General features: G+C 42.2%; 1 protein-coding gene across 4 annotated transcripts in view; it reads right to left on the bottom strand.

The window, feature by feature from the left end:
- Nucleotides 1–12,433, bottom strand: part of DOCK8 (dedicator of cytokinesis 8) — a 219,939-nt gene that overhangs the window by 152,229 nt on the left and 55,277 nt on the right. For all 4 annotated transcript variants that reach the window (XM_060014659.1, XM_060014663.2, XM_060014660.1 and 1 more), the window contains one exon: nucleotides 2,576–2,751. In XM_060014659.1, coding sequence (XP_059870642.1) covers nucleotides 2,576–2,751 — 176 coding nt within the window. The remainder of the gene's footprint in view (nucleotides 1–2,575; nucleotides 2,752–12,433) is intronic.

Genomic DNA, 12,433 nt, shown 5'->3' with positions numbered 1-12,433 from the left:
AAGGTTATTTTTGTTTGTTTGTTTGTTTTGGGTTTTTTTGCTGTTCTCCCAAATGTGTTGGTACTACAGATAAATAGGTCTAAGTGCTCTAAGTTTTAATTTTCTGGTTTGTAGAAAGAGGGTAAGAACAGTACCCACCCTGTGGACTGGCTGTTAGTTTTAGATGGAATACTGTAGAAGTCAGACATGTGGTCCCTGGGCCCTGACTACTCAAATCCCAGCCCCATTCCTTATGAGACCTTGGGCCAGTCACTCAACCCTTCTGTGCCTCAGTTTCCTCACTGTAAGTGGGGATAGTAATCGTGCAGTGCTCCCTTGGAGAGCTGTGATGAAGATGAAGTCAGTGTGTGAAGTGCTTAGAAAAGCGTCTGGCACATAATACGACCTCCGTGTGATAGTTCACACTTGTGTGCCATTCATTCTGCACTAGGCACTGATGCAATCCCTCTACAGGTATGAATTCAGTTAATGTCAATCAGCTCCATAGAACAGACGCTATTACTATTTTCATTTTGCAGAGGGATGAGATGAAAAGATCTTTCTCAAAGACACTCAGCAAGTGGAAGAGCAGGGAAATGACCCTAGGCCACTCGCCTGGGAGCGCAGGTTTACACCCACTGCACTATCACAGCTCAATATCATGTTCTCGGATAGGCACTGGGGTTCAACAGGAGTCAGCTGTCGTTTACTCTGATGATGATGATACTTTCCTGGGCTTCAATTATACACAAGACTTTTGGGCAACGATTGAAATAGTAGAGGGTATTTGAAAGCCATCAGACAGATAACGTGTTAGTTATCAATTCTGGTGACGAGGCAATATTATGCTCAAAAATTGATGTTAAGGGCTTCCCTGGTGGCACAGTGGTTGAGAGTCCGCCTGCTGATGCAGGGGACACGGGTTTATGCCCCGATCCAGGAGGATCCCACATGTTGCGGAGCGGCTGGGCCCGTGAGCCGTGGCCGCTGAGCCTGTGCGTCTGGACCCTGTGCTCCGCAACGGGAGAGGCCACAACAGTGAGAGGCCCGCGTATCGCAAAAAACAAAAAAAACCTGATGTTAAGAAAAAAATTACCTCTTCTATCAAATTTCAAAAAAAAAATCAAAATCCTCCTACCTGTAAACTTACTGTAAGTATTTTTTTTTTTTTTTTTTTTTGCGGTACGCGGGCCTCTCACTGTTGTGGCCTCTCCCATTGCCGAGCACAGGCTCCGGACACACAGGCTCAGGGCCATGACTCACGGGCCCAGCCGCTCCGTGGCATGTGGGATCTTCCCGGACCGGGGCACGAACCCGTGTCCCCTGCATCAGCAGGCGGACTCTCAACCACTGTGCGCCCAGGGAAGCCCTATTTTAAGTATTTTAAACAGGATTTTTCAAGATTCTGATCTCATTTGAAGACAATTAACCATATATTTTACACAAAGAAATTAAATTATTCTCTACCAAAGGTAACAATGATAGATGTTACCTATATGAAAGTCACATCTGAATAAATGGACTGACGACAGGGAAAAATGTTTCCCAAGAATCACCATGATCTTGTTTTCTGGGGAGTGAGTATCTTCAAAATGTTAGAGCAGAGCATACGGTCAGCTCTTCTATATGAATGAGAACTGTCTAAACAAAGAGCGAAGGGTCAAATAATACCCTATCACTGTCATCTAACCTTCTTAAACTGTGATGAAATAAAATCCAAAATAGAACTGGAATATCCTCGAATAATGAGGGCAGGGGCTGTGTTTCATGATCTCATTTCCAGGACTTTTTGGGGAAGAGGAGAAGGTTGAAAATCTCAGGAGGATGTGAATCTTTGGTTTTGAAGATGAATGCAAATAAAAGTTCATCCTAAATCTCCAAAGAGACATTGCTTGTTACACTATGGAAATAACAGGAGTTTCATCTAAATATAATTCCATCATTTGATACTGAGGGCTAATGCTGACACCTGTAAACACATCGATTAACCCACTGTAGAAACTCAACCCTAAGCAGCTATTCACATATTCACACTACAGAGCTTTCCCCATTGTTTTTCCACTTGACAAGACTTGCTTCACAAGAAAGAACTTTGCCTTATTCATCTTTTTATCCCAGTTCTCAGCACATAGTAGATGCTCAAGAAATGTGGATCGGACTTACTTTTGTGACTTGATCCAGTCTCATATATGGAAAGAATTAAAATGCTCCTGAACGGAGGCATTTCAATGATTATTATTTTTACAAATGGAAAAACTGAGGCCTCCTGAGGTCACATGACTCGCCCACAGTCACTGAGCTGACCGGGCAGTCTGGGTCCAGAGCCTGCACTCTTCACCTCTTCTTAAGCAGTCGATTTTGTTCCACTGCAGCCCTTTAACTGGCTTAGTCCCCACATGGCTTTTCAAAGCCTCTGGTCAAACCAGTTCAAAATCTATCTACATGTAGGTGACAGTGCCACAGTAGTCATCCTGCACATCTTGATAGATCTGAGTCATGTTACTTGTAAGAGAAGTCCAGAATTAGGGCATCTCTCCCTGACCAAGAACAGGCATGATCATCATAATCCCATCCACATTTTAAGAAAGCAATTTACCCTTCCTCCGGCAAAGAGGGCTGCAAAGTTCGACATTCCTTCGGCGTGAACACCACGTCCAAGTCATCTTCGGAGAAGTCTCCCAGCTCTTGGGCAAGCTCCACATCCAGGCTGTTCAGGTGTGTCATCAGAAGTCCTTCAAAGTCCACTGGCTCCACCGGGTCATAAAACTGAGGCTGGGGGCAGGGAAAGGAAAAAGAGGTTCCCACACGGTTTAGGGTAAAAGCACTAAGGCGACAGGAGATGTGTGCCCTGTCCTCCCTCTCCTCCCAGTAAGTGCTTCGCTCCTCATGTACAACTAAGTGGGGCTGTCTTTAGAGAAGCTGTCAAACACAGAAGTGGTGATATGCAAAGGAAAAGAAACACAGCATGGAAAGTCAAGTCAGAACACAGTGAGTAATTAAAATCACACCCCAAGGTAGAATTTTTCTCTGCTTAATTGCGTGTGTGTGTGTGTGTGTGTGTGTGTGTGTGTGTGTGTGTGTGTGTGTGGTATGCGGGCCTCTCACTGTTGTGGCCTCTCCCGTTGCGGAACACAGGCTCCGGACGCGCAGGCTCAGCGGCCATGGCTCACGGGCCCGGCTGCTCCGCGGCATGTGGGATCTTCCCGGACCAGGGCACGAACCCGTGTCCCCTGCATCGGCAGGCGGACTCTCAACCACTGCACCACCGGGGAAGCCCTAATTGCATCTTGATGAGGATTCCTGAGAAGATCCAAAATGAGATCACTAGGCCTTGCTGCATTTTTATAATTTCTCACGCAAAAGCTCTCTGAGGCCACGTTTACCCAAATACAGTGAAGAGGCGAATCAGAGGCAATTTTCTAGAGATTCAGGCAAACTCGACAGTCCTTCCGTCTGAGTATTTAGGTACAGTGCTTTCTTTGGCCTGAGTTATCCTATACATTGATTCTTGAAGGCACTTCATTCGTAATCACAGCCCGCAGTGAACCAGGCTGGGTGGCTGGGACACTCCAAGGCAGTGATTTCCAAACGCTGCTGCACTGCCTGGTGCCGGTTGGGAAGAATTTTCACTGACTGCAGTTAAATGAGCAAACTAAGGGCAACTGGCTGAGTTTTCATAAGGCTGAATGTACTTGCTTGGAAAGGATTGCCTTTTTAAATTTTGTCTCTTCAATTATATCCTTCCATAGTGAGGGTATAAAAGAAATGATAGAAGTAGGTGGTAATTTAAAAAATAATTTTCCTCAGGTGCAAGCTGGCAATTCAACAAATATTTTTCTCTAGCTTGTGAAGTCCACTTAGACTTAGGAAACCACTGCCTTAAGGGAGTAAAAGAATCACTTAGATCAAGCTGACATGTGTAGTAGTGGTAGTAATAATAATAATAATAATAACAGCAGCTCTGTGGTGTTCATTTATGTCAGACTATTTGGAGTCATCACTCCAACAAACACCCCAGATTCTTGACTTGTACTGCCTCGCTCTGAAACAAGGACAGATCTAAAGGAAATGCTGACCAAACCGGTTTTTCATCACCCTGAAACCATACACCAGGCTAGATGTAAGGCTCCAGGTTAGAGAAGAGGAAAAAAGTGCCATGGAAGAGGCAAGAAGATTAGAGAAGGTAAGTGTGGCTTGCCCTGTCTCCTCCCACCTTTGTGTCCCTGGTGGTGGTGGAGACCTGAGTGACACGTGAAAGAGTGAGGACGAAGCTGAGAAGTGAGCAAACATGCCCTCCTTGTCTGAGATTCTTGAAGTGGCTGGCTTACATAATGCCCTATGCCAGCAGGACCAAAAGGGGCAGAAGAGAAGGCAGCAGGACATTCTTCAGTAGGAGAGAGCACAGACACTCCCCTGGTTCCCCAAGGCTCCCACAAAGTGTGACTGAGGACAAGGAAGTTTCTTTCCCTGGGTTCTGACTGGGGACCTGGAAGTCAGCTGAGGAGAGGACCACAGTCCTTAGAGGGGCCTCTCAAGATGAAGCAGCTGGGACCACCAGGGGCTCAGAGAACTGCAGATCAGGCTATGCAGAAGCCAGGTGGGGACAGTTTGCAAAAAGACATTGTTGACCTCTGCCAGAGGGAACAACAGGCATTATCCACGCACAGAACAAAAAACAATCTACTGCAGACTCACATAAGACCAACCCCGAGGGAGAAAGCGGACTTTCCACTCCTTATCACAACACGGCACAGAGTTCAGGGGCAGGGACTGAAATGACTTCAACTCGAAATGAAGAGACTGTACTGTTTGCATACTCAACCTTATTACTGTAAAGTTTATACCCTTGAACTAAAAACTGTTGAGCACGATGTGCCAAGAGGTTGTGCTAGGTCACTCTAGACAGCATCTCATTTAATCCTCACCAGAACTCTGTAAAGTACACTCTTTTATTACCCTCATTTTACAGATGAGGACTTTGAAGGCTAGAGATTTAATAGTTTGCCCATGTTTACATAGCTGGGAAGTAGCCCATCTGGAATTCAAACCTAGGCAGGTTCCTAATTCTGTTTTCTCTTGCTGGCTTTCCAGGGAATCTGAATTTCCAGAAATAATTAAACACAAGGCAGTGGTAAGTGTGTTTAGAAGAGAGTAAAATAAAATCAATCTGCCACCACGCCCAAGTTCCACCCTGAATTTCTCATGAGATTGGCTTCTCAAAGTAATAATAGTGAAGTAATTAACTGATTAAAGTGATACTAAACGTAAATTTATCATGGAGAGTATCAATTATTCGAGCAGAGGCATTGAAGAGATATACTGAAAAATTATATTGAAGCACATTTGAAACAATGTGACACTAGCACTAATAACTATTGGGTTGGCCAAAAAGTTCCTTCGGGTTTTTCTGTAACATCTTAATGGAAAAAACCCGAAGGAACTTTTTGGCCAACCAATAGCAGGTAGAAGCTTCCACAGAGAAATGGCATTTGTGTGAAATCACCAGAGAGAAAAAAATTTAGGTCCAGCCAAAGTATTATACTTATCATGTCCCTAAAATTCAAAGCCACAAGGGATAAGAAAAACCTGGCTGATACTGGCACCTGTTACCTACAGGACAGGCTGTCGACGAGCCGGGGGCGGGCAAAGGATAGCTGACTCCATTTTTGAACTTCATCAGCAAGTTCAATTACATGCTGAACATCTACTAAATGCAAGTCACTGAGCTGGCCCTTAGGGATAAAGATGAATACAGGAAGCTACTCTCATGCCTCTTTCCCCAGACCTTGAGTCAACTGTGAGACGGGGAAGCTTGCCACCTTCTCATATACAAAATAATGCTATCTTTGGAGGGGGGAGCTATGACAAAGAATACAGTGTCATCACTGAGCACTAACTGTGCGGCAATGTGCCAAAAGCAATAAACACAGTTGATCATAAAGTCATAAACTCTTACGGACTGAACAGACGATAAGAATAAGCCATAATGATAGAATTCTTGAGTATCATTCTAGCCCTACACATAAGCTGGCGTGTAATAACGAGCCACCACTACGCTTTCTATGCTGAAACTAACAAGGGAGGAAACTGTTCATTGCAAAAGAGATGTAAACTGGTCCTGCTCTTGGCAAGTGGGTGGAGAGGCCAACTACTGTTACCTAGGCCTCCAAGCAAGTTGTTCCTCTTGCATATTCAAATAACCAGGAACCAAAAGAGATTTCTGTTCTCTAAACTATCTGAAGTCAATCTCAAGAGTAGGTTTTAAAAAAGAAAAAAAAAAAAGAGTAGGTTTTATTATTAAGGAATTAACACGTACACACATTTAGGGGTAAACAAATGTTGAAGAGATTTACAGTGGTTTTGCATTTCATTGGGGGCTGAAGTTTGGGAATGGGGCCGGAGGGGGATGTTCTGAGGTCAGTCCCTTGGGCTCTTGGGAGCATAAAAGCCAAATGTGAAAATTTACTATTTCTGTTTTCTCTGCTACTGAGTTATATGTGGCCTCCTAGTCACTGGAGACTCAAGACTAGTTTAAATGGTATGATCCAAAGTAATTTCAAGGTCATCTTATACAAGGAATTATCATATCATGTCTATCATTTGTTAAAATAATATAAGAAAAAACCCTAAATAATCAAAATAAAAACAAACACAAAAAACCCATTTTTAAAAACAAAACAACTTAAGACTGCAAATTACCCACATCAGGCTTTGACTGTGATGGCTTTGTGATGTGTCAACTTGGCTCAGCAGAGCTACATTCTTCCAAATTCCCTTCCTAGTACTCTTCCAGTTGTGGTTGGCTACCGGGGTTTTCTCTTGCCAGAACTGGAGGACAGAAGGGAGACTGCAGCTATTCTGTAGCATACACACACCTACTGATACAATCAAACACTAAGTTAGGTGTGAAGTGAGATTACCCATGTAATTAAAGTCTCTAACCAGTTGACTTTAAGATAATCAAAAGGGAGATTAGCCTGGGTGGCCTGACTCAATCAGTTGCATGTCTTTTCACAGAGAGTGGAGGCTCTCTGGAAGTTCAGGGCTCCAGGCTTCAGCTCATGCCCGTGGAGTTCCAGCTTGCTGTGATCTTGCCTTCCTGAACGCCCCGTGGACTTCAGCCTTGCTTAGCCACCACCAGTGGGTAAACCAATTCCCTGTAATCAATTCCTTAATAAACATGAAGATGCATGTCCTACCAGTTCCACTGCTCTGGTTGAATCTAGAATAATACACCAACTTTCACTCATTCAACAAATACTCGCTGGGGTCCTAAGCAGTCCAGCACTAGGCCAAGGAGACACAGTCAATGACCTCAATCAATTTTCAACACTCCTCTAGTGAAGATTCGTGCAGTCTTTCTTTCTAGCTATTTTCTTCAGATGTCTGATCCATAGAAGACTAGAAATACACAAAAAGTATAAATACTCTAAAAGCTTAAATTATTCAGGGACAAATATTCATTTTTAATGAAGAGGGTTCAAGTTCTTCCTTGTCCCCTAATGCACATCAAGGGCTAGTTCTCCTGACACGGGGTAGGATTCAATTTGTTTTGAAGCTGAAAACTTCTACAGCATCAGAACCATGTCTGTTTAAAATTAATCTATGTAGCCTTAGCACAGCATAGTATGCCGCCATCACACTGATAGATGATTAAAATAACAAATCCGCACAATATTTCACAAATAAGGATGCCGAAAAACAGAGAAGTTACATAACCTGGTCCAAATCACATAGGTAATCACAAAAGACCTGGGTCCTTTGTTACAACACTGGGGAAGCTTCATGCCGCTTTGGGTGGGGCTAGGGGAAGAGGCATGATGCTTCCAAATGCCCTGGCCTTGTACCCTCATGCATGTCTATCCCTGTGGTGGGTGGTCCTCAAATCAACTTGGCTGTTCATGAGAGACGAGTCTTGGTCAACGTCACCCAAGACTTCCATGTTGCCAAATTCAGTAGCTGTCGCTCATTCCTGGTTTATCTATAGCACTGGACAGTTAATCACTCTTTCCTTCTTGAAACACTTTCTTCATGTGGAGAGGGACCAACTGTCCTAGTGTGTCCCAATCTCTGAAAGTCCATGGACCAGGAAACCCCTCAGTCCAACAAACTGGAACAGACACTTGGTCACTCTACCTTTGGGACATGAGTTTTCCTAGGTTCTCCTTCTCCTTTGCAGAGCCCTAGGGTTCAGTCCTAAAAGAGCTTCTCTCCCCAATCTGAATTTACTCCCATATGATCTCATCTATGCTCATGACTTTAAATACCTTCTTTTTCTTTCTTTTTAAAATTATAGCTATGTATCTGTAACCTTTGCCCTGATATTCAGGTTGATTTTTCCAATTACATCTCAGCGTTGCACCTTGGTGATCTAACAGGCCTCTCAAACATCACAAATTCAAAATTACTTAACTTTCCTGCCGATCTGCTCTTCCCGTATTTTCCAGGTCTGTGCATCTCAGCAAGTGGCGATTCCACTCCACCAGCTGCCCAGGGCAAAATCTTTGGAGTCAACGTTGATTTCTCTCTTTTTCTTACATCCTGCATATTATCTATCAGAAAATCCTATCCACTTTACTTCTGAAATATATCCAGAATCCAACCGCTTCTCACCTTTTCTACTGCCACCACCCTATTCCAAAGCAGCACCATTGTTTTGTTGAGTTACTGTGACAATTTCCTAACTGCCCTCCCAACCCCGGTCTATTCTTCACTTAGCAGCCAGAGTGATCTTTATAAACAGAACCCTATAAGCAACCTTTATAATAAAAATTCTGATGGTGCTGAGTCTGTGCTTCCGGTGACTTCCCATCTTAATCCAAGTAAGGGACAAAGTTCTCCCATGGCCTCTGAGGCCGATGACCCAGCCTTGATTCCTCTTCCATCTCATCTCCTATTGCCCACTCTGCTCAGCTCACTGTCTGCATCCTTCCTGTTTCTGGAGCATGCCATATGCTCTTGCTCTGGGGACTTTGCTCTTGCTGTTCCTTCTAAATCGAATATTCTTCCTTCAAATACCTGTTAATTTCATTCAGAATTCTTCCCAAGTGTCTCCTTTCCAGACCTCCAAGCCTCCACAGACCACTCAGTCTAAAATACAGTGCTCTCTTCTGTGTCACTCTCTATTCCCTATCCACGTTTCATTCTTCAAAGCACTTACTACCCCTTGAGAGAGTCTACATTCACTTATTTGTCTACGTCTCTCATTCCAGAATGTAAGCTCATGAAGACAGACACTTTGTTACATTCACTACTGTATCCCCAGCTCCTAGAGCAATTCCTGGCACAGAGTGAGACCCAATACATGTTTCCTGAGTAAATGAATATGGAAAGCAATCCTCTTGGCTCTCTACTATCTTTAAGTAAACAGAGCAGAAGGCAGTAAAGTTCCTCTGGCTTCAATATTTCAAAGTACTTCACGGCTTAGATTAAGGAATACTTCCCTGTTTCCACCAATGGCAATCTTCCACTGATATCACTGCATGGAAGGTACTGACATGCCATGATGGACATCAATCTAATCTTACCAAGACTGACTTGATTCCTCTGCTTTTCAGTGACAGTAATGAAATTCACGCTCTGCGTGCAGGGTGGCACTCTTTCATTTTGCCTTCCACTGTGAATCTGCATGAAAATTGTAATGAAATCTTCATTTTCCATCATGTCCCCTCCAGTGAAATCAATGAAACCTAAAGATAGTCCAACTTCTTTGAAAGATGAAGCACAAAAGAAAAACAAAAAAGACCATGTTTATCGAGTGAGCCACCATTTAGGTCATCCTTAGTGGTTAAAAAAAAAAAAGGTTGTTTTATTGCAGAGAAGCTTAAACACGAAACAAAAAAGAATGCTTTCCAAGGTATGAGACCTTCTTTTTTCTTTCCCCTGTAACTGTTATATACAAACATGTCGTGTAACCATAGTGTTTTGATTTATATCCAGGATGTGGCTTTCTACATCCTTCTCTTCAGCCAGAGCTGTTATGATCCAGCTGATTCCTTCCATTTTACTTCAAAGTTTTTCTTTTCTCACTTTTAAAAATAACACTTTTCCTCTATAAAAATGTAAGTTAAGTTATTAACCATGCACACAGTATCTCAAATCCTTTCTAACTTAGGGCAAAGAAGACCTACCTTTCTTCTTTTGTACGCTTTACTCTCCTTTCTACTTTGAATAATCAGAAAGATAGTTTTACTATTTTACGGTTTCATCTTAATGAAGACAACTAATATATAGTTGTTTGCCTTTATAGATGACTGGCATCAGAGGGGCTCTGGCCAACCTACTCACATAGCTGTGGCAACGGAGAATTCCAGGGCCAATGGGTGATGCACAGGTGATGCTATTCACAAGCCCCTCTTTGGCACTGGCCACAAAGGACTCTGATGGCAGTATTAGGTGTGTCAAAAAGACCCAGGGCAAGTCTGTAATCATTGCATTTTGTTTTATAAAACCAACTCTAAATGGTGAATCCTCTTCATATTCAAAAATGCAAAATTTTAAAATATTTTATTTACTTTGAAAATGCATGTTTACACAATCACCACAGCTAACATTTACAATTAGGGTTAAAAAAACAAAAACCCAGTAACACCACACATACGCACGTGCACACACACATACCCACAAAATCAAACGCAACCTTCCTCTCCCTTGATTTATCAGATTTATGACAGAATCCGCTATATTTATATAAAAATATATTCACAGAATTAGCAAGTAGTCCTCGCTTACTACATTTTCTGAAATTCAGAGCAACCAGGACAACAAAAGAAACTTTACTTTTCTTATGTTCTTCCTCCTATTTGGACTACTTCTATCTATCAACACATAGGTTCTTTAAATGACCCTCAACCTGGACCACATGTTAAAGTCCCATGAAACTTTAAAATACTGATACCTGGACCCCAACTCTAGGGATTTTGATGTAATTGTTCTACAACAGGCCACAGGTATGTTTCTAATGGTCTCAGGTGATTCTAATGAGAGCCAGGTCTGAGAACCTTCCTCTAAATCTTCTCAACCTCCCCCTTTAAGCCTTTACCTCCTATTTTATCTTGGATCTTCTCTCCTCTGAACACCCACCACACCCAGAGCCAGCATGGATTCTCCGTATTATCTGCCTTCCCAAATATATTATAAGGCCCTTAAGAGGCAAAACCATCTCCTATTCATCTTCTTGAAATCTCCCACAGTGTCTCCACAGTGCCAAATAAACAGACAGCAACATTAGCCTCTATGTACACAGCATCTGTTTTATCATTCTATGTTAACCCTAACAGGGGTAGCATTACTATGCCCGTACTGCACATGAAGAAACTGAAGCCTTCATCAAGGTTACTTAACTTGCCCCAAATTATGAGTGACAGTTATGCTCCACCCCAGATCCATCTGACTGCAAGTTCCAGCCTCTTGCAAAACAACAACAAGGTATAATTGATTGGGTTTTAAATAACTTGGTGCCAGTTTCCAAAAAGCACATGAAAAGATGTTCAACATTGCTAATTATTAGAAAAATTCAAATCAAAACTACAATGAGGTTTCACCTCACATTGGTCAGAAAGACCATCATCAAAACGTCTACAAACAGTAAATGCTGGAGAGGGTGTGGAGAAAAGGGAACCCTCCTACACTGTTGTTGGGAATGTAAATTGGTGCAGCCACTATGGAGAACAGTATGGAGGTTCCTTAAGAAACTAAAAATAGAACTACCATACGATCCAGCAATCCCACTCCTGGGCATATATCTGGAGAAAACCATACTTCAAAAAGATACAAGCACCCCAATGTTCATTGCACCACAATTTACAATAACCAAGACATGGAAGCAACTTAAATGTCCATCAACAGATAAATGGATAAAGAAGATGTGGTACATATATACAATGGAACACTATTCAGCCATGAAATGAATGAAATAATGCCATTTGCAGCGACATGGATGGACCCAGAGATTACCATACTAAGTGAAGTAAGTCAGAGAAAGGCAAATATCCTATGATATCACTTAGATGTGGAATCTTAAAAAATGATACAAATGAACTTATTTACAAATCAGAAACAGACTCACAGACTTCGGAAACAAACTTATGGTTACTAGAGGGGAAAGGGGGTGGGGGGATAAATTAGGAGTTTGGGATTAACAGATACACACTACTATATATAAAATAGAAAGTCAACAAGGACCTACTGTATTCCACAGGAAACTCTACTCAATATGCTTTAATAACCTATATGGGAAAAGAATCTGAAAAAGAATGAATATATGTATATATGTAACGGAATCTCTTTGCTGTACACCTGAAGCTAGCACAGCATTGTAAATCAACTCTACTCCAATATAAAATAAAAATTAAATTAAAATAAATAAATAACGTGGTGCCAATTAAATACTTTTAAAAATTAAACATTTATATCAGCATGTGGGGTTGTTGAAATGGTGGTTCTATAAACAAAG

The sequence above is a fragment of the Delphinus delphis genome, chromosome 6 (assembly GCF_949987515.2).
Source record: "Delphinus delphis chromosome 6, mDelDel1.2, whole genome shotgun sequence".
In the NCBI taxonomy this organism is placed as follows: domain Eukaryota; kingdom Metazoa; phylum Chordata; class Mammalia; order Artiodactyla; family Delphinidae; genus Delphinus; species Delphinus delphis.
Note: the sequence above shows the minus strand (reverse complement) of the source record. Positions and strands in the feature narration are given on the sequence as shown.